This window comes from Amphiura filiformis, chromosome 8 (assembly GCF_039555335.1).
Source record: "Amphiura filiformis chromosome 8, Afil_fr2py, whole genome shotgun sequence".
NCBI classification, from domain to species: Eukaryota; Metazoa; Echinodermata; class Ophiuroidea; order Amphilepidida; family Amphiuridae; genus Amphiura; species Amphiura filiformis.
This window is the reverse complement of record NC_092635.1, coordinates 33404222-33431951: the sequence shown is the minus strand read 5'-3', so window position 1 is coordinate 33431951 and position 27730 is coordinate 33404222. Positions and strand designations below refer to the sequence as shown.

The 27730-nt window shown below is 37.2% G+C and overlaps 3 protein-coding genes across 3 annotated transcripts in view; all 3 read right to left on the bottom strand.

Annotated features, from left to right (window-relative positions):
- Positions 1-8024, bottom strand: part of LOC140158972 (uncharacterized) — a 314914-nt gene extending 306890 nt beyond the window's left edge. Inside the window, exons 1-4 of the mRNA XM_072182274.1 lie at positions 7954-8024; positions 3100-4014; positions 2236-2278; positions 709-916 (exon numbers count right to left, since the gene is read on the bottom strand). Coding sequence (XP_072038375.1) covers positions 709-916; positions 2236-2278; positions 3100-3649 — 801 coding nt within the window. The 5' untranslated portion in view covers positions 3650-4014; positions 7954-8024. The remainder of the gene's footprint in view (positions 1-708; positions 917-2235; positions 2279-3099; positions 4015-7953) is intronic.
- Positions 1-27730, bottom strand: part of LOC140158975 (uncharacterized) — a 564514-nt gene that overhangs the window by 488780 nt on the left and 48004 nt on the right. The gene's annotated exons all lie outside the window — the stretch shown is intronic.
- Positions 16584-26415, bottom strand: LOC140159491 (long-chain fatty acid transport protein 2-like). The gene is made up of 9 exons (XM_072182980.1): positions 25917-26415; positions 25532-25747; positions 22764-22925; positions 22228-22352; positions 20789-20989; positions 19831-19924; positions 18817-19015; positions 17873-17970; positions 16584-17010 (listed from the first exon to the last, which is right to left on the bottom strand). Exons 1-9 carry the CDS (start codon positions 26413-26415, stop codon positions 16700-16702), a joined length of 1905 nt encoding a protein of 634 aa, XP_072039081.1. The 3' UTR covers positions 16584-16699.

The following is a 27730-nucleotide window of genomic DNA, read 5'->3' as shown; positions in this document are numbered from 1 at the left end:
AACCATAACCCTAAACCTAACCATAACTTTTTAGTTTTCAGACTAGCAAATATTTGTTTCAGTTTATCAAAGCTCGTTTTTGGACCAACAAACCAAATCAGTCCAATGAGATTCAACCAAATTGCAAACTAAACTGGCCTCAAAAAGAAACTTATAATTTTGCACAAGGTCATATCTTAAAATCCTCTCCATAAAAATGAACCAAAATTGCACACAGGATTACAATACTCTACTCTAAACACTGATCAGTAACCAAACAGTTGTCCAACTGTCACAGCAGCAAAATGCACTGACATGGAACAGCTTCCTGGACCACATTCACAGCCCAATAATTGGCACCCAACACAAGAAATCTGTGAGTAAGTGGAATAGTGTGGAACAAGACCTGGTTCTTGAAGAAAGTGTGTGAAAAGCAGAAGCAGCCCCGTTCCACACTATTCCACTTTATTTAATTTAGATTTAATTTGCTGGGTGCCAATTATTCGCCTGTGAATGTGGACCAGGAAGCTGTTCCGTTTCAGTGCATTTTGCTGTTGTGTCAGTGGGACAACTGCTTGGTTACTGACACATGTTTAATGTAGAGTATTGAAGTAATCCTGTGTGTAATTTTTGTTCATTTTTATTGACAGCATTTTAAGATATGACCTTGTAAAAAATTGTACGTTTCTTTTTGAGGCGAGTTTAAATTGCTGGCAACATACAACATACCTGATTGTCTTTGTAATTCTTGATTCTGAAATCATAGCCAAGTTGTGCATAGAAGTTGTTCCCAGTGCTATAACAATGCCCATTGTCCAGCCAAAATACCGTATGTCGGCTTCCACAGCACACACCACTGATATCTGATGTCTTTGTTTCCTTATCCAATGTTACACTGGTTGGGTCAGAATGAATTTCTTTGTCTCCACATCCAAGTCTGAAGTAAAGACAATGTGATGATGACATACTTTTAATGTTAATTGGTAGCACATCAGGGGGTGGAGTGGAGGGGGGTAGAGTCAGGTAGATCTTACCAGGAAGGTCGGCTACATGTACCGTGGGGCAGAGTTAGATAGATCACACAGGCTGTTAGGCAGGGGTCCAATATCATTTTTCTGGACCCTTTGGTACCTGCAAAACCAAACTTTAAAGTGTCCAATGAGAATTTAAAGAGCCCAGGTCCAAAATTCTAAACTTATATTGATTTACGACTCCGTGCATCGAAAAATTAAGGAGTCCATACAGTTTTTATTGGATCCTTTGGTCACTTTCAACTTGTGATTTAGGGGCCATCCATAATTTTCGCCATTTTAAGTTATGCACAAAGCATGCGTAAGAGGGGGGGAGGGGGTAACAATTTTGGGCATGTGTGCGTAAGAAAAATGGTGATTTATTTGAGCAAAAAAAAATTATGGTACTTTCCAATATTTTATTCATAACTTAATATCCAATTAACCTAATAAAATACCGTAACATATTTATAATATGGTATGCCAACAGCGATTTTCTCTTTAATATTTAATTTCGAGTCTATTATGCACAGCAGTCGTACTTGTTTAATTTGTTTCATACAAGAATTTTTTTGCCATTTTATTTGTGCATAACTCGAGGGGGGTTAAAAAGTTACACGCGCTTTGTGCGTATGCGAAAATGGCGAAAATTATGGACGACCACTTAAGGAGTCCAAAATGGCCAAAATAAAAAATAAGGAGTCCCTGGACGCGCAGACGCATCAGATGTGACCCCTGCTGCTCGGCTACATCTAGTATGCAGAAATCGACCAGAATTGCGATATGAATCTTCTCTTTAACGCAGGAAATAGCTTCATTTTAACTTGAGCACAATTGAAAAATTTCACACACTGCAGTTGTCCTGGAAAAAACAAACCAAAATGATCTCCATCTGGTGGAGCAAGGATTACCACCTGACAACTGACCCTAATATACCACTGATTCTAAATGTTAAAAGGTAAGCCCCCTTCCATTAATGGAAGCGTTGTATTATGTATTATAAGCGTTAATTGCGGAACATAAATTTTGTTACATACCTCTTTTTAAAACACAGATTGCTACATTTTTCAGTGTTATCAGAACGGAACTGTACAGAAATTATTATACAATGGTTTATGGGCAATGTCAAGCTTGTTACAGCACTTTGAATCAGCGCTTTGAATTACAGCGCTTTGAATCCTCTGGAATTATTATTATTATTATATTATTCTAAAAATGTTCTGCTAATTATTACAATTATACTTACTGTCCACTCTTCCCATTGCCCCAGCTATAAATTTCATCAGATTCTGTGATAAAGAAATAATGCACAGTAATATGGTGAAGAGGCTCACACTTCATAAACTGGAACATATAAACATTTATACACTACAGTCTAGGCCAGTGGCATAGCATAAGTCATCCTATTGGGGGGGTGTAAAGTAGGGATGGGTTATTCCGTTTATTTTCCTACACGTTTAATGCATCAGTGATGCGTGCGTTTAAGGTATTAACACGCATTGATCCAGCCCCCTCTGGCAGCAAGATTTCATGAATATACAATAGGTGCGGTGCACCTCACAAAACCGGAATTTCTAACAGAATATGTTAGTACCAATGGCGCCGTACATAAGGTAAAATGTCAACGGCCCAAACATGTCAGAAACTATGCATTATTTCGATGTATTAGTGTTAAATAATGAATGTTTTGAGCAAGTTTCATGTAAATTATTAAGGTCTTCTTCAGATTTTGTTACTTTCAACTGTTGATTAGCATTGAAGAATGGAAAATTGAAGGTTGAAAATGACTTGCGTGTTACACGTGTACCACAATTGCTAAACATTTAATGGATCATGAGAGAAACACAATTGCTTTTCCTGGTTTCTTAATTGATAAACCAAGTTTTTCACTGAGAAAACCTGGTTTCTCGGGTCGAAAAACCAAGTTTATACAAAAAAAGCTTTTCGAACTAAGAAACCAAGATTATTAAATCAAAAAACGTGGTTTATCAAATTTAAATAGTTTCGACAAACAGTGATTGACCAAAAAAATTAGGTTAAATATCTACCCATTTTATTATACAAATAACATGCCCCAGCCATACACTGCAAACTGTTTCCCAAATCATACCTGTAACTACCACAGTGTGACTTCCTCCACAACTCATAGCTTTAATCCTCACATCACTGCCACAACATCTGTAGAAGTTCTCCACATAAGCCTGCGCTGGGAACATATCCTTCACATGACCATGTCCATGCTGACCAAACTCCCCACATCCCCATGAAAGCAGCCTCCCATTGATAGACCTACCATCTCTGCCACCTTTTGATTCTTGTGCTGGTGAATAACCTACAGGAAGGTTATCCTTTGATATTTGTGCTGGTAATTTACCTGCTGGGAGGATATCCTTTGATTCTTGTACTAGTAGTTTATTTGCAGGGAGGTTGCCCTTTGATTCTTGTGCTGGTAATTTACTTGTCAGGAGGTTGTCCTTTGATTCATGTTCTGGGAATTTACCAGCTGGGAGGTTATCCTTTGATTCGTGTGCTGGTAATTTACCTACTAGGAGGTTGTCCTTTGATTCTTGTTCTAGGAATTTACCTGCTAGGGGATTGTTTTGTTCCAGGGAGAAGAGGCTTTGTTCTGGATCGCTGTTGTTCTCTATTGATTCCATCATTGTATATTTTTTGTATTTAAATTAACTAATATTGCACTGTTGTCTTGATCATAATTCTGATTCATGTGTTTTGTTGCATTACTTATGAGACTTTGACCACTTTGTTCTTAGATTTCTTTGTTTTAGTGCTATTGATTTTTTCTTTACAGTAAATAATCAACCATTGGTAACTTTGATCTAAACATTTGATCATCCAAAAAAATGACTTAATGGTCAGGATGGCTCATAGCAAATAGTCATCTTTGCTTTGCTGAATTTGCCCTTTAATTCAGAATACAAAAATTATCCTGTCCATGGTATAAATTTCGGCGCTGTCCAAATGTGTGCTTGCCGCTGCAACCATAATCAGTGTCTTTCAATGATACCTAAATTAGGATGAAAGAAAGAAAAACTTTAGTTCACATCTCATGCTTATGATCGATTGATGGGGGGGCTGTAGAATTGTCACCCCTGGAAAAATTCAAGATTTCCAAGGTGAAAGTTTATACAGGGGTCAAAATTAAAACCTGCTCAATTAAAAAAAAAACAATACCAGAATGTGCCTCTGATCATAAGGATTCAGAAAATGTTTAGTTAGATAAACGGCTTCAATTTTGATGAAAATGGTCTGACATTTTAGCACTGTTAAATGTATCTCAATCTAATAAATAATATGACTTGTTACCTAGGTAACCATTCAGGGAAGTATACCAGTAGATCAACATCAATGGGGTTCAATTGACAATGACCTATCTTACTATGTTAGCTAGGCAACAAGTTTTCTAGGTTGTTCAAACTATTCTTTATTTGAGTTGTTGTTCCAGAAATACTCATTTGAGACCATTTCCATAAAATTGGAGCATTTGTCTAATTTTAACCCCTGTGGCATTCTCTGTTAATTTAACACCTTAAACCTTTTTGCTCACAATTCCACAACGATAAGTCGTACATAATATGAAACTGTATATTTTCGGAATCCTCATGACAAGAGGAATAATTTGACATAAGTTTGGACAAAATTGGACCAGTTTTTAATTTTGAACCCTGTATAAACTTTGACCTTGGATATCTCAAATTGCACAGGGGTGACAATTATACACCCTTTGGAATCTGGTTCATTCTGTACCGCCCACAGAACAATAATCAACAAACAAAAATTGGCAAACCCAACCTATTTTGGTCTGCCACCGGACTAATCCTCATTTATTTGAAAATTGAATGTATATTAACTTTTTGAATGCAGGATAGACAGAAAGAGTAGTTAAAACAAAAAATGCATTCGCTAAAAGAGAAAGAAAGAAACATGCACCTAACACTGATGTAGGTACATGTATCTATTATTAAATAATATAGGCCTACAAAGTACTATTACTTTTGAAAAGGAAACGTAACAGGACATGACTTTAATAAAATAATATGAATATCTGCATTTGTAATGGTAGAACAATATAGCTATATACACATTGGGGGAATTCCCTTACAATTATGTGCATAGAAAAGGAAAATATCATGGGCCATATGCAGAGGAGAATCGGATCACTATACCACTTCACAAAACACTGTTGAAACAAGTTTGTGGTGAATGAAGAATTGATTATACATGTAGGGATGGTTTGCCTAGGTTTACGAGTGCCAAAGACTGGTAGACTGATGCAAGCAATAATAATTTGCTTATGTTCCTTCATGATGGCAACAAAGGGCCAATCTGTGAAAACCCCAATTGGAACAGTGTATAGTTCTATTGGACAGAATGTTACTTTGGTATGTGATCTTCAAGACATCAACAGTAACGATGCCATTTTTTGGTATGCTCGTCGAAATTTCCAGGCATATTATTTAAGTCTCGACGAAACGGTTGATACTACCGGTGTCGTGCCAGCTGAATTAAGAAATCGCCTCGTCGTTACCTGCGAGCGAAGTCTCTGTGTTGACAGGTGTTACCTGACGATATTATCTTTAAAGTTGACCGATTCACGTACGTACAGTTGTGGGTACTACCATGGACTACTTAATACACTTTTGGACACTGGTTATGTAAATGTTTCCTCCTCTGCATTACCACAACCAACGTTACCTCCGCCTCAGACTACTGATAATATGATATCTAAACCATGTAAACCAGGACCCGCCTCAATTCCTGAAGTCATTTCATTCACACAAAGAGCATCTGAAATTATGACTCCTGAGTCAAAACGACCTCAAACAATTAGTACTACTGAGTCTGATACATCTATAGCCGAGTCAAAGTGGTCGCAAACAATTATGACTACCGAGTCTGGTGAATCTATACCCGAGTCAAAGCGATCTCACACAATAATTGTGATCGTACTTGTTGTACTGGCAACAGCTTTGTTTGTTACTGTTTTGATTATTGTAGCAGTGTGCAAAATAAGAAATATCAAAGATACCACTCTTGCTAAACCAGGAAATACCAACAATGTCGTTGAACGAGGAGCTCAATACACAGCACTGAATATGATGACTATGTCTGCAACACAAGAATATGAAACACTGCAAACAAGCACTGATGTACATGATGAACATGATGGAGAACAACATGAATATGCTTATGCAGACGTGAATGAAGAGGTGCATGGAATAACGCACACATACTTAGACATGAATGAAGAGGTGCATGGAATAACGCACACATACTTAGACATGAATGAAGAGGTGCATGGAATAACGCACACATACTTAGACATGAATGAAGAGGTGCTTGGAATAACGCACACATACTTAGATTTTTTTGATCATGATAAGGATGAAAGACCAATCTCTCCTGATCGTTCTCCAGTTTCCTATGCAAATTTGGGGCGTCCCATAAAAGCACAAAACTTTAGCTCTTAGGCCTAACAAAATAAAGTAAACAGTTTGAAAAATAAAAAGTATAAGGTATTTGGTCAAAATGCTCTAGATAGTTTTTTATAAACTGGTTTGAGTTCAAAAGCTAAGCAGGCGGCGAATGGCATGATAGAGCCAGCAACTTGTAAAACCGCCCGGCCGTATGGCATTTTCCATATACTCGATTAGTTTTGTGGGGTTCATTATCGAACCCCAACGGTTTTAGCATGTAAATATTATTTATTAAGGGGGTACTACACCCCTGCCCAATTTTGTGCCTATTTTTGCATTTTTCTCAAAAATTACAAAGCAATGGTGACAAGTAAGATGTGTATATTTATAGGGGCAAGGACTACAATTACTACACTGGAAATTTTATTTCAGCACTATAACAGTTGTGGAGTTACAGTCAAAAATGAGGGAAAACCAATATTTGATCAATAAATCAATAACTACTTGCCTTGAGTTACTGAATTTTCACTGCAGTAGTTGTAGTCATTGCCCCTATAATATACATATCTTACTTGTCACCAATGCACTATAATTTTTGAGAAAAATGCAAAATTAGGCACAAAGTTGGCCAAGGTCTGTACCTCATAACATAGGCCTATTTGTTTGTGATACTTTGTGATATTTCAAGCGTTTTAAAATTTCAAAGTAATCCCATTCAATTACACGGTTGACGATGAAAATTTACTGAATTTAGAGAATGCAATGCGACCACCACCTGAGCTAAGTATATGGTATGGGTTCCTCGTACTATGCCCCCCCCCTTTTGGCCTGCCAAAAAATCTTTGCCCTCCCCCTATAATTCACCGGGGGTACACATAATTATTGCACCACCCCTTATGCATGCTAGTCCTGCAAGCAAGACCGGAGGCGGAGTCTTTATCATAATGTAGGTATGCTAGGTGAATTCAAATTTGCCATCAAACTGCACCATTTTACATATCAAATTAAAGCCCTTGAGTAAAGAAAGCCAAAACTGAAAACATTTTTGTCATAGCACTTTACGTAACAAAGTTACATCTTGTCAAAGATTGACTTTCATCAAAAAGATTCAGATAGCAAAATTCCCCAAAACGGCATTTAGGGGTGTTTCTAGATCTTAGTCTCATGGCGATGGCAGCTTTTTTAATGGAACTGCTATCAAAATCCCTCGAAAATTCCATGTGCGACTTGATTATCACCATAAAAAATCATATATTTGGGTCAAGTGAAGTATAGAAAACATATTTGTGTAGGTTTCCTTCACCCACCTATTCTCGAAAAAAATTCAAATTTCTATGTAAATATGCATTGTGTTGGGGCCCCGGTCTCGGCGAATTCGCTGACTAGTAAATGTGTTAACTAAGGTTTGCCTAGGTTACCTACTAATTGCATATGATGATGCACGCATTAATATGATGATACCGGTACCAACTTATACACGACTCATGTACATATTAATTGTTTCTATGTCTTCCAAATGTTTAACTCACCAAGTGTTATAATCAAAACACAACATCTTTACATAAAGTCATGATGTAGCGAAAAGATACGGCAAAAACACCACCACTACCAGTTATTGGTACTACCACTCCGAATTCGGCGACTATTGACAGGTGGAATAGAGTTTCTAGTATTAAATCCAATCAATTTATGGGTTTCTCTACAGTAAATTAATTGTCTTGAAATAATAGTATTATATCACCAAAGTAATCTAACCGTATAGAAGGGTTATTATAGTTGAAGCAAATGTATAAATATCTTGAAACAAAGGTCGAGTATGAATTTAATCAGAATTACTGAACTTCATTTGACTATATTCAAACATGTTTTCTAACGTAGAAGCACTAGTTTACCTGAGCAACCTGTAGTGCATGTGACCTCTGTGTGAACTTATCGATCAGCTGTAGTTTGTTTACTAGCTGTGCATTCAAGCGTCATACTGAGTGTCTTACTTGGTAAAATCATTTTTAAAGGTTTTTCAGTGCATTTTTTTGTAAGGGAAGATGCTATACTGCGCAGTCGGCCGAATTCACACAATTTGTCGGTTTTAAGTAGGTAAAAAAAAAAGAAAAAAAAAGTAGGTCCGGTCGAAAGGAGCTCAAAGGCGGCTCATGAAAAAAAATGCGGTATGCGGTTTTTAGTTTTTAATTTTATCAATAAATCAGGTGTTCAGGGGTTCAGGGGTGAAAATAAAATAAACACTGAAATAAAATTATATTTTTGAACGTTTTCACCATCAGAAATCCAATGCGCGCGGGGGACATGAGACAAATCAATGGCCTAAACAAGAAAACAATTTTTTTTCAATTGTCCACAGAAAATCTGGAAAGGTGCTATTTTCTGTATTTTCCAGAATGGGGGCAACTTCAGTTCATTTGAAACAAAAACATTTCAATGTCCAGAACATTATATTTTGGGGTCTCTTCAAATTTTGCACAAATTTGGTATATAAATACAAATAAAATAAATTTCGGATTATACATGCCTACTAAAGAAGTAGCCTTGGTCCAAGACTTGGGGGCTCAGTCACAGATATTATACAGCCTGTCTCAAAAAAAATTGTGCAAGTAAAAAGCGCCCTCTTAAGCAATTAGTAAGTACCGTTGTGACATGATGCTTACATCAACGTCAAGGGCGTAGTCTTAGCTCTCAAATGCCGTTTGTTTTGTTCAATTTGCTTGTTTTGATCTCGAGATATGTTTAGTTAACAACGAAAGGGTAAAATCACAATTGTGCCACTTTTACTAGGGAAGAGGGCAGTACATGTAAACAAATGAGAGCTGATGTTGATGCGTCTAATGCACTCCCCCTTCGGAGCTCGTGCATTAGACGCATCAACAGCAGCGCGTGTGCATTATTTTGTCTAATTTCTCTCCCAGCAAGTATTAATATGCGTTCATTAACCTATAAGTGTGCAATATTTGTTTGTGTTTTAACATGTCTTGAGTGACCAAGAAAACAGTATTTACCATGATAAAATCATTGACATGCACATGTATTTAATGTTACAGCAGAATGTGTAATATTTATTTATCTTTTAATCTGTTTTAAGTGGAAAAAGAGAATCATTATACCAGTATCATGATAAAATAGTAAAAACAGTAAAAACAATTTTGTATTGTTGTGTAATTGGTGCATTCTTTTGATTTCACGAAGGAACTCTTGATAAACTTGATGCTATCATTGATTTACATGTACAGCCTTCTTCCCTAGTAAAAGTGGCACAATTGTGATTTTACCCTTTTGCTGTTAAATAAACATAACTCGAGATTAAAACAAGCAAATTGAACAAAACAAACGGCATTCGAGAGCTAAGACTACGCTCTTGACGGTGATGTAAGCATCATGTCATAACGGTATTTTCTAATTGCCAAAGAGGGCGCTTTTCACTTGCACAATTTTTTTTGAGACAGGCTGTAGGTTTCATCATTGCGCTAAATACTTAAGTATCCCAATATTATACAACCCCCACTATTGATCAAATCACCAACAAATGTGCTGATAACTCACAGTGGTTTCTTGGATATTTATCACTGTGTAATAGGTCGTCTATAATGGAGCCCATGTTGCACCTAGCACCACTTCTAATAGTTGCCCACCAGACAAAAAAGTGGCCAAACTCAACATATGGTGTTAGATCTTGGACAAAGTAAATAGGGATAAATAGTGCCCTCATACAATATAAGTTTACAGATCAACTGCAAAATTCTACCAAATGGTCTTTAATGATCACATGTACATGTAGAACAAAGTAAATAGGGATAAATAGTGCCCTCATAGGCCCTTTAAACTTAACAGATCAAACTCAATATCCAACAACTGGTCTTTTAGGACCAAGTAAAGTGCCCTGGCAAGTATACCTTTATCGTATAATTCATAATGCAAGATATTTTGACTTAATTTTGGTATCTTATAAGGCCTACATAAATTACGTATGTTAACCATATAGGCCTATTTTACCATAGTATGCCACATACCCCTCATACCTTAATAATTGAGGCATAAGGCCTTCATGGATTTTCATTGATTAAATTTTACTATCTTAAGAATGTCAAAAAGACTTGGTCAAGTCTACTAAGAAGTATGTCCCCCTAAGACATTTAGGTATAATCCAAAAACCAATCTATCATTTCTCTTGTTTTAAAGTTTTGAACACAGACTGATTAATTATGCATTGAGTGAACGGAATTTTGTTGTAAACTTTAAATGAAAATTTGCATATTTAAGCGTTTCCGTACTGTTTTCCTAAGCCTCTTTAGAGCATTTTATTTAAAAGGCGCCCCATGAATGTGTGCCAAAATCCGCTTGACCCCCCTTTCAGCTTGACCAAAATGGCTTGCCCCACCTTTCGGCTTGCCAAAAATTTCTTACCCCTCCCCTAATTTTACCCTCCTACCAAGGCTCATAATTATTGCACAGCCCCTTATTCTCCGAAGTTAGTACTATTTTATCAACTACAACTCTTTGGTTAATCATGTTGTATGAATTATATCAAAAAAGTTATTTTGTCTTTGAACAGATATCATTCGTAATTTCTATTCTTGATAAAACAACATCAATACTTACAATTTTATACAATTATATTACATTTATTTTGACAGCCTCATCCCCCCCCCCCCACTTTACCCCATCAAAATGTAGATTTTGGTATCAGGTGAAAGCATATATTTTTTCATTACCTTATTGAAATTAGGCGTTCCAAATTGGTATATTTCCGAAGAAATCATCAAAAAACTGTTGAATTAGTCTTATAAGTGTGGTATACCACGTTTGAGACTAATTGAACAGTTTTTGGGCGAGGTGCGGCGTAGCCGCACCCGCCCTATATTTGTCTGACTATTGACCTACTTTTTCTCATGCAGTGTTTGCAGAAAATATTTGTGCTGGTTATATACCCAAAAACCCACAGAGGTGACAGTTTACAGCGAGTTTTGTAATTATTACTTGATTTTGATATTTAAGTAATACGATAAAGTCATCATAGGCAGTAATGTGTTTGTATTAAAAGAAATAACAAAAATAATTATTTAAGTAATAGAAATATTATTTGGAAATTGCAGCAAGATTTGCAGATGTTTTTATTTGAACAGTACTAGTTCTCCAGTTTTGCTAGTTTTCCTAATCTTTGGGCTAAATTAATAGCATCGTGATGGTCATATATATCATTTTATACTGATAGCTTCAGTATGTACTTTACAGCTTGTATGTGCATTGTGTTCAGTGTGTACATAGGCTATTTACTTTTCAAATCTTGTGACAAATTGTGCTTGCTGATGCTTGTATAATAGACAAATTATTAGAATGCATGTGCAGCCTAGCGCTGTCCTGCATGTATGTATCACGCGCGTATAGCACCAGTAGAAATGGCAGTGGTTGAAATAAATAAACATATGAATGAATATTTTATTCCCTGGATTACATTTGTTGGGACAAAATAATGATATAGTTTGACACTTTGAAATACAGTTATGTTAATCATGATAAAGTTACAAAGTTAAAAAATAATATCGAAATATTGTAAAATCAAACTTTTCCCCTCATAAGTTGTATCAAAACAACATATTGAGGAAATTTATATTACAGATTTTGAAACTTTGATATGGAAATATACCCCAGCCCTGTTGTCTCACCAGAGAAGAAGTCTTTCTATCTGATGATAACAAAACCCTCTAGGTATGATTACGAAATGTTTTAAATAACTATTATCTACAAAAAATTTATAACAATGTTTTATATAAAATGTTAACATAAAACGTCTTCTGTTATGATGTGACGGGTTAATATAAAAACAGGGAAAATCTGTTCCAACTGACCAGCAGGGAACCAAAGGATAAGCAATGGATAAGATTAAAATCAGGGAAAATATGACAAATAAGGCCTACCACTAATTAATTTTGGTAACTAGAAGTTGAATATCGGTCTTAAAATGTTCTTTTAAAACAATTGCGAGCGGAGCGCGTGAAATTTTGACTTTTATTGCTTGGAGGGATGCAGAATCGATGCAGAATTGGTCAATTTGGCCAATTTGGCATGTTGCCCCCCCCCCCCCCTAGTTACGCCACTGGCGTCTTGAACTCAAAAACTGACAATAATTCTGATTTTATATGTGCCGAATTATATAGCGCAGTGACTATTATAGGCCAATCGTGGGTAGTCTAAAAGCATATGACCTTTCTGCCATGAAGATATCGGGGCGATGACACTGTGAGTCATAATGTGTAATTTGCTCCACATCGACACCCACAATTTTTGTTGAATTTCTACTTTTGCATGATTATAAATCTTGGTGCCCCAAAAAATGCTGGTGTCTGAAATACCATGTGAAAGACTAAGTCTGAAGTGCTTTAATTACAGTAAAATATGACACAACCTCCAATGGGGGAATAACATAAACGTATAAAGTTAAAAGCTCTTTTAACTTTGTTTATACGTTTTGTGTTATTCCTCAGTGGAAATCGATGTTGTGTCATATTTTCCCAGTTTTTAATTGTGAAGGGTTACTCATTCTTTCATTTCTCTTGACAATTTTTCATTTGCTCGCGCTATTCCTTTTAAAGGAATTTTTATTTGATGATATCTTAGGAAACACACCGATTTGGAACTCCTAATTTCAATATGTTAATGAGAAAATTAGGATCTCTCATTCTCAATTTATTACATGAATATCACTTAAACCCTAGAACTACTGAACCATATTTTGTAACAGGAGGGGGTTGTTGCGACCCCCTCAATTTTCAATTATTATAAACGTCATATACCGTTATATTTGGTACTAATGTATAGCTGTGGGTCTCCTCTATCCAGTGATACCAAAATAAGTACAATGTCGCTATGGATGATGTCATAATGTGAGGGCGCCCATGAAATTTTGGGAACTTGTACTAAAGTATAGGCAGAAATTTTGGCTAAAAAATCTACAAAAATGCGAAAATAAAAATCATTGGGCCTCACCACCCCCCTTCTATGGTCATCTTTGATGGCCATTCCCACCCCTGGGTAATGTGGGTATTAGGTGCTGAGGTAAAAATTTTATCACCAAAATGAGCGCAAAGGATGTATCTACGATTAGCTTAGGTCGTTTGGGCGTAAACGCGTGCGGTTTTTTTTTTATGACGGATAAAAGTCTAAGGGGGGGGGGGGTGGTATAACCCCTTCGTAGTTCTATGGTTAATAAAAACACTGTAGATTATATTAATCATGATTATCACGCTGTATAAATGTCAGTAATTCCATAAGGAATTAGGTTTATTTACAAGAAACATTTACATACTTTTGCATGAATGCTGCGCTTGAAAGGGACGACATTTTATGTTATACGTCAATTTTAAAGGATTCCATTTTCCAAATATATCAGGTCACATAACGTAAATAAAGTGTGTGTTAAAGAGTTTAAAATGTCAGTTCACCGTCGCGTAGGAAAACATCAAATGATTCAAGCTTTAGTATCTTTACTACACTATAATAATATTGCATTGACAATCACGGTACTTGAAGGAACTTGGCACGATCAGGGAAATCAAAGATAATGCTCCATCAATGATGACGACCATTTAATATTAGGCATAGGCCTACTGTTCAAAACATGGATTCGTTTCATTCATCATCATGTTTAAAGGGCAGGTCTATTGCAAAAACAAGTTTATCTCTATTTGAAGAGAATAATTATTACATTACAAGTTGACACTCGTTGCAATTTTTTATGCGTATTTCTCCTGAAAAATGAGGAATTGTGTGGGTAAAGTTCAGCCTCGTACGTGTTCTTCCCCCGTTTGAAGCGTACGCGTTCTTCCCCCGTTTGGCTGATGACGTAAGTAAATGAAGCGGACACTTTATCATGCTCTCATCATACAATCACAATCACTTTGACAAGTTTGACATTAGCAACAATGAGTTGTACTATTATTTACCATAACAATGCTGCATAACAATATGCAGACTATTGTTCTCATTTGGGGAACAAAGCGTAACACAGTATTGTTACTATGCGTTTGCTTTGTAATATTTCATCCAACTGAAACTATAATAACTATAGCATATTGCAATATCGCACAGGGAAGTATACGTTCTGTGCATTGAGAATGTTTATAGTCCCTTCTCGCAGAGCAGGCACAGTCATTTCATGACGTCAATTATTTTCTAGGCCAAATCTGTCTCGTTCGAAGGTACTTATCGCTTAAGTTGTTTTTTTGCGGAATATCAATTTTAAACGTCTTATGTTCTCAAAAAAGAGAGTCATTTTCATTGTCCTCATAATATTACCTTGCCAATGATATGATGTTGTCCGAGCAATATACCTGACCTTTAACAGGTATATTAATTAATTAAACTTACATGCTGTTTTAAATTAGGTGTCATTTTGTTCGAATATTCACATTCCACATTTTCCACCACAAATATCAGTGAAATTCAAACACTATGTATACTGTAAAACACTTTAATTTCGCGGGTACTTTATTTCGCGAATTGGTGATGATCAACATTTTCGCGAGTATTTAATTTCGCGAATTTACAATTTCGATATAAGCTTACACCTACAAAATATGCCCAATTTTGAACTCCACAGAATTCTGCACTAACTTTCATATTTCTATCCGTTTACATCGCTCTAAACACTGGATAAATTTCCCTTTTCTTGGCCTATAATGTACAATGAATATCTAGTAATTCAGATAAACCCTTGATTTTTATATATTTTGTCATTTTGACTGTCTATTTTGATGATAGTTTTGCGATATTTTACCACTTCCGAGTTGGACCATCGGCCATATTTGATTACCTTATTCCCAATGCCCCTTGCCTATTACCCACAATGCTGTAACGAATTAGCCTAAGTTCCTCTCCTCTTCCTAAAGATGGAAGACCATGCATAGTTTTTAACAGACACATGGATTTAACCTATTATTTCAGGATGTTGGTGCATTACTGGAGTTCAGAAATAAACAAATTAACCCCATGAGAACTACCTGCCGATTGGCCAAAAAGAAACTTTCATTATCGATTGGACCAATCAGCAACATTGTTAGAATAATTTCACCATGCAAAAAAAATTGGGGTGAATTATTTGCAAAGCTCCATTCTGATTGGTGATTAAAATGAAGCTATCACATAATTGACCAATCAGAGGCAATGTTAGATTGGCAGGTAGGGCTCAGGGGGGGTTAAAGATGGCCGATTTGATAAGAAAAATACCAGAAAATATATCAAAAAAGAACGTCAAAATAAGCCCAGAAGGACTGAAAAATTAACAAAATGGATGTGCATTAATACAATTAAAATATTACTTTACCTCCATGCATCATGAAAAATTAATTTCATGCTGTATTCTGAGCGATGTAAATGGATATAAATATGATGGTTTGTGTAGACAGAATAAGCTTAAAATACATAAAGCTTGTTTTAAGCTTTCTGTGTGTATTTTCAAGGATCAAATTCGCGAGTATTTAATTTCGCGAATTTGTAGACCTCGCGAAATTCGCGAAATTAAATACCTCGCGAAATTAACTTGTTTTACAGAGTATACAATAATCGTTCATAATAATTCAAGATGTCACTTATCACTTAGCTTTCCAGTGTTAAAGGAACACTCCGGCAATCGCAACATTACGCCTTATAATATGTTCGAAAAAAAATATCAAGCCCGAATCACATGTTTTTATTTTAAAACAAACTCATATTGACCAGGCCCTTGCAACTCCTTTACCACCGCAATACGAGATGCGAGAAGTCTCCAGTCCATCGCACTACGTGCTCTATATTTCTAGTCCATGATATTGACTATAAAAACGAATAAAAACAGTCAGCTTTCAACACGAGATATTCAAAATTACCGCGCCGAAATTGCCTATGGCTATGACGTCATGATTATTCGCGCTCAATTGTAGTCAGCCTTCATTCTGTTACTGGGACGCATCCAAACACCGCGGGAAATGCAGTGGACCAGATCCCTTGTGATCAAGCCATCAGCCTGGATGGCGAAAGCTCAAGTCAGTGAGTAAATGTTTTTTTGATTTGACAAAACAAAAATCAAACCAAAAGGAATTTAATTAAATAATTATGCACATAGTAATTATGCAAAACCATAAAGTAAGTTTAACGTTCCTGTAATTTCAGTTTCATGATGTTTGACATTGCTTATTAAAAGTTGACAGTAATATTCCACTTCTAAATAACATTATGTCATTGAATGTCCTGTCAGAAGGTTTTATTCAGTCTTTTTATAATAGCTATGAAATTTGTTTATAATCTAGCTTTTCCTGCTACAATCTTCTGCATCACTTGCGGATCCAACGGAACGTACGTTTTCTTCTCTGCCTCCAAGAAGTACATCGGATCCGAGACCAAATTAGGATCGAACCCCTCCTTTACAAGATCCGTTTTCTTGTGTTTGAATGTACCCGTGACATCCATTGCAGAGATGATGCGTAGGAACATTGGACATGCGTAGCTTGGTAGGGTTTTGGTGACATATTGGTATAGATTTTTGGTATCTAGGGATGTGTTTTGTGCGAGGACTATTGCTGCCATTCCTGCTCGGCCGTCTAAATTATCTGAAAATAGAATAGTTTTATCAACATGATCAATACAATCATAACGTTACTGACCCAGCAAATGAAAACGTTTTCGGCAATATTCACAAAAGGTTAGAAAAGGTTGCCAGAAAGCGTTTAAATGTCGGGTTACATAAAGGATATATAAAAAGGGTATAAAACTATTTCATAACATTCAAAAACATTTTTGGAACACTTACTGCAAAATAACATAATGTTATTTAAGTGGTGACGAAATATTTGGGAAAAAAAGTTTGCACAAATATTTTACAATAACATTCTGACAACATTTAAAATGTGTTGCTGTCGTGTGTTTTCATACAAAATGTTTTAAAAACGTTTTCACAACCTTTGATGTTCGAGTTAAATTGGAACGGAACGAATGGATCCTGTTTCACCTCAAACTATATATATAATGTTATAAAAATAGGAGTAATTGTATACGTGTATACCAAACTTGAATGAAAAAGTGGTCATTGGGTAAAAAAAAATTGGAAAAAAAGAGAGTCATTTGCTAGGGGGTTATCGGGTAGAAAATTTCGAGAAAAAAAAGAAAATTCTATTTTTGTTCCGAATTTACACCACAAATATGCTGCATGAAATTAGAGAGTTTCAGCATTATTTTATGGCATTTTGATGATAAACATTTGGGCAGCCGAACCTTAAAAAAGGGGTCATCGGGTATGACTTTAAAAAGGCGTCTGGGTATGTTCGACTTAAAAGGGGACATATTGACAAACACATTATCCGTCACTTCTAAAGAATCTAAAGTTGAGTGCCATCTGAGTGTCCGGATCCGGAACTACCAAGCTGGTTACACGCCTGAGTTTATCTAAGAGGGACAAATGGAGTCAGGGCTTACTTGGTACTTTGACTCCATAGACGTTGGCTTCTTGTATGCCTGGGAATCGATGGAGGACTTCTGCCACCTCTGTTGTCGCGACGTTCTCTCCTTTCCATCTGTGACAATAAATGTAATGTGATTAAGAAGATTAGAAAAATCAAACATATCAGAACAAAAAGATTATGGCTCATAAAGTTATCGCCTTAAAGACCCGGGTTTTTAAGTTTTCAGAGTCAAACACCATACACCCACACACCCGTCCACGCGACCAGTAGCCTAGCCAGTGGGAAGGGGGCAGGGGAAGTCAAAATGGGGAAGAAAAAGCCGAAAAAATGGGGACGAGAAGAAGAAGAGAAAAGAGAGAAAGAAGGAGAAGGAGAGGAAAAATAGGGACGATATTGACGTCTGCCCCCGGACTGACAATGCTGGCTACGCGCCTGCACGCGATGCTTTCCCAGCAAAAACAAAACTTTACAGAAAACCATTAACTTGTTGGGTTATGTAAAGGGTAAAACGTTTTAATAACATTCAAAAACATTAGTGAAAACTTGCTGCAAGACATTCTAAAATAATGTTATTTGGGGATTGACAAAATAATTTGCACAAATGTTTGCCAAAAATGTTTTGACAACATTTTAAAAATGTTACTGAAGCTTTTTTTACACATTAAACTTTTAAAAATGATGTCATGACTTTTATACAACCCGAGATTAAAATTTTATTAAAATGTTGTGACCAAATCCATTTATAACGTTTTAAAAAACACTTCTGTATTTGCTGATTTGTTATAAATAGTACACGGGAAGACAGAACTACAAATAAGCTAAGACGTGAATGCTTAAGTGAAGAAATAAATTGTGCGTTAGAGTTTTGTAGCTTTAACAATCTTTGGACCACCGTTATCACTCCATACACCCCCACGCCCCCCACCACACACAATCCCCACCCCACACCAGACCTACCTAAACGTATCGCCAAGCCTGTCCATAAAGTAGATGTATCCATCTTTGTCATAAGATAACATGTCTCCTGTATTGAAATATAAATCCCCCTTGGTCTTGACATCTCGTAGCAGCTTCTTCTCATTGGCTTCTTTTGAAGCTTTATATCCTGTTAAGGGCGTAGCTGGTGTTATCTTTAATACAAGAAGCCCAGGTTGCCCTGTTGATGTAATAGATATTCAATGAGAATTTGTTCAGGTTGATTTGTCGATATAGATAGTTAATAAGAATTGTATCAGGTTGACCTGTTGATATAAGAATTTGTTCAGGTTAACCTGTTGATAGATAGTTATAAGATTTTGTTCGTCCAGGTTGACCTTTTGATATAGATCGTTAATAAGAATTTGTTCAGGTTGATTGTTGATATAGCTAGTTAATAAGATTTTGTTCAGGTTAACCTTTGGATATTGTTGTTCAGTTCAATCAACAACAAAACATATTGTTTTTTAAGTTAACTGTTTATTTATTTAATTAGAATTTGTTCAGGTTAATATGTTAAAAGAATTTCTCCAGGTTGACCTGTTGATATAATAGATAGTTAATAAGAATTTGTTCAGGTTGACCAGTTGATATAGATAGTTAATAAGAATTTGTTCAGGTTGATTTGTCGATATAGATAGTAAATAAGAATTATTTAGGTTGACAATTAGAGAGCTGCTAGACAACTATAAATACATCAGAACACATAAGAAACACTTTGACCAAGTATCAAAGTAAAGTTCTGCAAAATAGTTCTACTTTTTCGATTAGTTTAGCTCTTTAACTACATTGATTAATGATAGAGATACAAAGAAATTTGAATTTATTTACTATGAAAATAGTGTGTCCGATTTGATTCAAACAAAGGATATTTTGATCAGTGTACTCTGCCATACTTTGTATCATATATCTGTATAAAACATCAGAGCTTTTCCAAACTTCCAGAAAATGTCTAATGATCCACCCTTAAGTATATCTTTGGTGAAATAATCTTACCCGGAGGTACTAGTATGCACATTCCATTTTTGTCCCTTATTGGCTTGGCCGTCTCAATATCACATTGTATAAAATCAAGCATGCCTGTCACCGCCTGTAAGAGTAAGATACATAAAAGCTGATTCTAGCAATTAAATGATTGAAACTCATGCCAAAAAATGTCAACATGTACAGATCCTCGACAGAGAACCAATGTACTTGGAAAGAGGATTCAAAGAGGCCATTCACATCCGGGCTACAGGCCTTGCCGTTTGAGACGAGCGATCGCTCTCGTTCGCCACCGCTCGCCCAAACTCGATTTCTTGTGAGCGATTCTCTACTCGCCATAGACACTAAATATCACTCGCTGCGATTCTCCCCAAATCAGCCATTGAATCGAATCAGCCAATTCAGCATTTAATCGATTCGGTGCCCCCTCCAAGCGGAGAAAGTCAAAACTTTTTAATGTACTGGAATAAACTAAATACACCTGTACACAGGTGCTGTATTTGAAACATAATAGAGAGATTGCGATGTCCAAACGTAGCATCGAACGTACGTAGAATCTATTCAAAATCCCGTCACAGGACAGTGATTTTGAATAGATTCCACGTACGTTCGATACGTACGTTTGGAAATCGCAATCTCTCTAATATAAAACAAAGTGTCCCATCGTTTTATTCACACGATAAGGGCGTATGGGATGGTCATAACACATCAGCAGGACTGACCTCAGTCACGATTGACGAAGTGCACGCATTGACATATGCGCTGGAATTAAATAGCGGTTTTCTCTGTTTTCCCTCATTTGTTCGGTTTAAAATTAAACGTGGACATTTGAGATTGAAAACTAACATAAAAGAAATACAAATCTATTTTTTTTATAAAATGTTACAACGTAGCTTTAATATACCCAAAGTGATTTTTTTATTTCATTATTTTTAACAATGCCCAGCACATGGTTCGCGCTGTTGCTAACCTTGATAAATGGCGTGTACCGTCCACATGCCCCAACTTTGCCATCATAGTTCATCGTCATACCATTGCCCTCTGTTGCTGCAAAGAATTCTACAATAGTCTCGATGTTAAAGCGACGTTGGAATTCCTCCCATATATCAGGTCGTAGTCCATTACCAATCGCTACGCGAAGTCTATGTTCGTAACGGCCGTCGTCTGGTTTCTACAACAAGAAAATATGGGAAAGTTAAAAACTTCTCCCCCTTGCATCAGACGAAGTTCCAGAAATTCTTCGCAACTCTTGGGACCCCGGGCTTGGGACCTATTAAGGAAAATATAGTTGACACACTATAGACTGCGTTCCATTATAACTCTTGGATCATTCAAGCGTGATCTGAAGACACACCTATTTGACTTAATAAAGGACTCTGTTGCCTCTTATTGTTTGCTATACCATGCCATTTTTATTCTATGCAGCAAGTACGATGGCATTCTTGACGTTGTCACGGTTGTCGTTGGTCCATCCGTTCTCTTTGTTGGCCTGATTCTTATGCGTTTTTAAGTGCTCTCAGGGCCGTGCCCCCAATTTATGAGCTTCTTTCAGCCTATGCTCCCGGAAGAGAATTGAGATCTTCTTCCGATAAGACTCTGCTTAGTCAGCCTAGGGCACATAGAGGATCTGGTTTAAATACCTTCTCTGTCTCTGGCCCAAGGGAATGGAACAAACTCCCTAAAGCCATCAGGGAGTCTCCATCAATTCCAGTTTTCAGGAAGAAACTGAAAACTCACCTTTTCAGTTAGCTTCTTTCTTGTTCCGCTGTGTTTTTTCCCATTCTTACTGTTAGTTAATTAGTTCAGCATAACTATGCTTGATGAGAAGTACAAGCTTTCGCTTTTCCTCCTCCTTTTCCATTTTCCTTCAATTAATGTTGGGAAGAGGATCCAATGTCAAAAGTGCTTTCATCAATATTAAATTGGGGGAGCCGAGGAGAGAAGGTTTTTATATTTATTATAGTGTCTGGTGTACAAAATTAATCAGTGGTGTGCGCAGCATATTGAAAGTGGAAGGGGGGGCAGGTTGTTCAGTTCCCCCGAATGGAGTGTGATTTAGGTGTGTAAGGTGTGGTTTTAGCGTTTTCCTCCGAATTTCCCCCGCATGACCATCAAAAGTGGGGGCACGTACCCCCTGCCCCCCTTTGCGCACGCCACTGAAATTAATGTAAACACCGTACCCCAGCGTTGAGCGTGAGTTTACAAAAAGGAAATCCACAAACAATTTTTTGATACGACGATCGCAGGGACTAAATTAGATTGAAAAGTTATATTAAAAAAAAAGATAAAAATGAAACGTGTTGATCAGTCCTTGATCATAATATTAGTCTTTCCTAAATTATGCTTCATTGCAATACGCTCGAGTGCAAAACAACGTAAAAACGTTTCTTGTTGTTCTGTATACTTTACCGGTGGTTGAGCCACAAGATATCGACACGTTTCGCCTATGTATTGAGTTATTGTTGCTCGGTACTTTCTAACTTCATCCCAGAATTTCGTAACGGAGAAACGGTGACTGAGAGCCGCTGTACCTCCTATAGACATGAAGGAAAAAATGAGGAGAAGGAGATCATGAGAAAGAATACTTGAAAATGTGGCTCAAAACATGGGTGTTTTTCCGATACGCAGGGCAAGTTTGGGGGCCCTGGGCCCGGGCCCATCTGACCCAATGGTAAATCCGGTCCTGATATAATTCCCGTCGATCATCCAAAGAAAGGAATCGCTCACCGAAATAAATAAAACCACTATTACTTATCATCAGTCAAGGACTAACCATTGTTACGAGCCGCACTGAGGTTTAGTCTTTCACGTGGTATTTTAGTACACCACTGGGCATTACAATCATGTAAAAAGTAGAAATTCGAGAAAAATTGAGGGCGTCGCTGTGGAGCAAATCACACATTATGGCTTTATTCAACAGACCTTTAATGATGTAATATACCTACCTACTCTTATGATGTTGACCATTCCAACCATAAGACCAGCACTGTGATACAACGGTAATGGTATGTAGAGAACATCTTCAGGACTGCCAAAGCCTGCCGCATGCCAGATGTATGATGTGTTGACAATTTTGCGATGTGGAATATTGCAAGGTTTGGGCAGGCCTGAAAACAAGTAACATTTCTTGATTACGAATAGCTTTACGAAAGTACAGCTGAAAGTACAATTAACAGGATAGATAAACAAGCAAAGTAGATTTAAACTGTCATTCAACACAAACATATATTGAGATATTTGCCTCAATATTTCGATGTGTACAACACACATCTTCATCAGGAGGGCTCCAATGATTAACTGATGAAGTTGAATATCCTGCTCTCGACCTTTGATGTCCTTTCTATTGATCGGATTAGGGCATTATATAATGAAGGAAGTTCAACGGCGCTGGAGTGTGTTTTCTGATTTGAAGGGCCTCCCGCACCAGGCGGGGGCATTCTATGTCTTCACGATTCAAAACTTGAATGGTGTCCTGCTGGGGGCAGTGGACTTATGTTCTGTAAGTCTCTGTCCTAGTTGTCTTCCAGGCTGTCCGATGTAAGATTTTGTGCAATCGGTGCAGTTAATCTCGTATATGCAGCCACAGCGTTTTTCAATTGGAATTGGGTCCTTAGGTGAAACAAGGATCTTGTGATCTGACAGTTTAAATCTACTTTGCCCAATTGTGCGCCGTTTGCTCTCAAAACACTGGGTACTACACTGCTTGTTGTATTGATTTGAATCTTGGAATCTCTACATTTCATCTTTAAAACATTGAACACTTTGATGATCTTGAAAAACAGCTTTACGTTTGTATAATGTTGCCAACTTTATATGCTGGGCTAGCTCAAAAGGAAACTTGGTCATATTTCGATGTGTACAACACACATCTTCATCAGGAGGGCTCCAATGATGAACTGATGAAGTTGAATATCCTGCTCTCGACCTTTGATGTCCTTTCTATTGATCGGATTAGGGCATTATATAATGAAGGGAGTTCAAGTCCTTGATCACGGTTAAGCGCAGGAGTGTGTTTTCTGATTTGAAGGGCCTCCCGCACCAGGCGAGGGCATTCTATGTCTTCACGATTCAAAACTTGAATGGTGTCCTGCTGGGGGCAGTGGACTTTGTTCTTTAAGTCTCAGTCCTAGTTGTCTTACAGACTGTACGATGTAAGTTTTTGTGCAATCGGTGCAGTTAATCTGGTATATGCAGCCACAGCGTTTTTCAATTGGAATTGGGTCCGTAGGTGAAACAAGGATCTTGTGATCTGACAGTAATTTTTAAATCTACTTTGCCCAATTGTGCGCCGTTTGCTCTCAAAACACTGGGTACTACACTGCTTGTTGTATTGATTTCATTTCATCTTTAAAAAATTGAACGCTTTGATGATCTTGAAAAACAGCTTTTCTTTTGTATAAGGTTGCCAACTTTATATGCTGGGCTCAAAAAGAAACTTGGTCATATCTTGAAAATGTGTCCATCAAATTGAACCTAAATTACACACAGCAATACTCTATTCCAATGACATATCCATTCCAAACGGTTACCTTACTGACACAACTGAAAAACGCATTGACATGGAACCACTTGCTGTATCACATGTCACAGCCTGGAAATTTCGGCAACATTGATCAATTGATGAAAGTATTCGTGAGAGAGAGAGAGAGAGTACTGGGGCGCACGGGGCGCATGTGTCCGTGTTCGCCAATGTCGGGGTGTATTATGTTCATTGCTATCACAATTGCTTCACACACGTGGGCTGTGACATGTGGTCCAGGAAGCTATCCCATGTCAGTGTATTTTGCTGTTGTGTCAGTTGGGCAACTGCGTGGTTATTGACATGTGTTTAGCCATATGAGTATTGAAGTAATCCTGGGTGTTATTTTTTGTTCTTTGTTCATTTTGATGGACAGGATTTTAAGATACGACCTTGTGAGCCTAGTTTAGTGCACCGTCACTATGTTCAAGTGAGATACCGAGATATATACAGTTAAATGAATTAATAATACATGTATAACTTTGCTACAAAATACCGAGATACCGATATGAAACTCAGCAGCATATGTGATTGGACACTACGAATGAGCCGTAAACTCGGCAAATTGTATTCTGAGATACAGTGCAAAGTGTGCGTGCAGGTCGTATTCATAGGCGTCTCAATAAGGCGCGACATGTTTCTCATTTGATAGCGTTTAAACCAATCAATAATCCTATTGCTGAAGAGGATAATAATCTAATCATTAAATAGCTCTAGTCTTTGTTTGCTTTGGCTAAATCCTGTTCAAGTGGTGGGATTGCATTGTCACTGATTGTATTTTGTCTAGGTATGTATAACCAACAATAACAATGAGAGGACATTCCTGAACCTTGTTGACTTGAGGAAGATTTTAAATCACTTTACCTGCAATGTGGAAAAAGAGACACACGTAGAACCGAAAAAAGTTACCAATTTGTTGAAGGAGCAGAGTTCAACAAACCATAACCCCGCTTCTGGATATCGTTTGAAGTCAAATGATATACTATTTTAAAGCTTATGATATAGATTTTCTAAGCATGAAATAAAACAAAATTGACCGGGGCCGACTTTACGGCTGATTTGTAGTGTCCAGTCACATATACCATATACTCGCCACAGCAGCATATGCCATACGTTTCCGAACTCACCCCAGTAGCATATGCCTAACACTTCTTACTTACCTCAGCAGCTTATTCCATACACTTACGTACTCACCTGTCGTTCCAGAAGTGAATATATAGCAGCTCATATCCTCTAATGTTATCCCTTCACGTACATTTCGTGATATGGGGTCATCAGGGAACCTAGAGAATTCGAAATGTGAAACTGACGCAGGTAACACATCTCCTTCTCGGCCGTGCACCCAGATGGTTATACCAAGTGCCTTCAACTCTGGCATTATTTCCAGTAAGACGGCCAACAGCTCTGGTTCTGAAATTATAATAACAAGCGTACAAGTACGTTAATGTTTTTTTTGGACCATTTGGAAGAATTTAAAGACAAATGAACATGATGGATTTTAAAGATTTAAATCATACCGTTTATAAGATGTCAGAAGCCTTAAAAACAATCCAAAAGCTACCATTTTTCGGCAACTTACCTCTTCCACAGATTACTGCTTTTGCTTCGGACATTTTAATACAGTGTAGTAAAGACACTGCCTTCAGGTTATAATTGAGGAATGCTGTCGCAACGCCAAGTTTGTTGAATGCAAACCAAGTTGAAATAAATGCAGGCTCGTTATACATCATCACCGCTACAGTGTCGCGCATTCCTACCAGTCCGCTATGTTGGACGAATCTTGCCATTTTGTTTGTCTCTTTTTCAAGGTCCAAATACGTGTAGCATTCATCTTCAAAGAGAATGAACGGTTTGTCAGGAGATTTCTGCACATGAGCCTCGAATATATCAATGATAGTGGTGTTGGTGGCTGTGAGTTTCTGTACTTCTTTGGCTCGAACGATTCCACGTCTGACGAGATTAATGTCTGCCCAAACATTAGGGCCATATTTGACGCGAAGTAGACCTGCAATAGCAGTAGGTACTCCTACCGCAACAGCAGCGGAATTACCTAAATTAAAATAGGAATTAGCAGGCATTTTAGGATTTAAAGTAAAATCCTATTACTATAAAATTGGACACAAGTCACGGGTCTGCCCTTCACGCGAAAGGCTTTTAAACAGCTTTATGAACGTTGGACTGTGTTTGAAGGTCCATTATAGTTCTAGTATCAGCTCAGTGTTCAGAGTATTAATCTACCTTTTAAGAAAAGAACATTGACCTTGTACCTATATAATCATGTCAGGTGTCAACGAAACAGGACTGTTTGACTTTTTGCTTCATTTATGCGTAATTATGACCAGCAAATTTGGAGCATTTTGAAAATGTGACTCCCTTAAGCATGACCATGATGATGTTGAGTTACTCGAGTATATGCAACACCGAGCTGGTGTTGGAGCTTCTGGTGTTAATTTACGGTGTTAAATTGTTAGATTAACACCATATGGTGTCAATACAAAATGTGCACTGCATGGACTTTTTTTGTAGATCTAAGTGATCTATTATTTGGGTGGAAACCAACAGAAGCAACAGAAACAATTCACACTCATTGATTAAGATGTTAACAATGATTAAAGATGATAATTTCAACACCCGTACCAGTGTCACTTCTATACCAAAGAGTGTGGACCTCTCAGAACACCACCGCAGTGTTAAATATGTTCCATCAACACCTAGTGGTGTTAAATTTACACCACAGTGGTGTTGAATATAGGAATTTCAGGCAAAAGGATCAAATCAACACCCCGCGGTGTTGAATAGGAAATTAACACCGAAAAAAGGATCAAATTAACACCAGGACACAGTGTCAAAATAACATTTCGTGGTGTCAAAATAACACAGAATTAACATCGAAAAGTGTGGACCTCTCAGAACACCACCCCGGTGTCAAAATCAACACCTTCTTTGTTACTTTTAACACTGACGTTTTTGCAGTGTATTGTTGATGGATTAACCCTAACGCCCTCGCTGCTTTTTGGCGAGGGGAAGGAAAGAAGGAAAGAAGGAAGAAAGAAAGAAAGAAAGAAAGAAGAAGAAGAGACAACTTTTTTCTCGGGTGCGGTTTTGAACCACCGACTCCATGGGTGCCATGTGCAATAAATTCCTGATGGATTCCATTGACCCTCATTTTACTTGACCGTGACAACCCAAAGGAATTGCTCAATATATCTCTATACAGCAAAATCAGTATTTTATTGGTTTGTTCTACATAATGTGCAACGAACTACAACATTTGAGACCAAAGATTAGAAATAGAAGTTTTGTCAATGAATGGATGGATCTGTGTCAAGTCTCTTTATGGATCAGTGGTTAATGTGCAGGCACATAACGTACACCCTGTATGTATGGACTGCA

Excerpts from the sequence above, each read along its gene's own strand:
- LOC140159491 (XM_072182980.1), bottom strand. The coding sequence starts at position 26,415 with ATGCCTGCTAATTCCTATTTTAATTTAGGTAATTCCGCTGCTGTTGCG. Across the intron at positions 19,925-20,788 it reads GGTACACGCCATTTATCAAG|GCGGTGACAGGCATGCTTGA; the intron begins GTTAGCAACAGC and ends TTACTCTTACAG. Across the intron at positions 17,971-18,816 it reads AGGCTTGGCGATACGTTTAG|ATGGAAAGGAGAGAACGTCG; the intron begins GTAGGTCTGGTG and ends TTATTGTCACAG.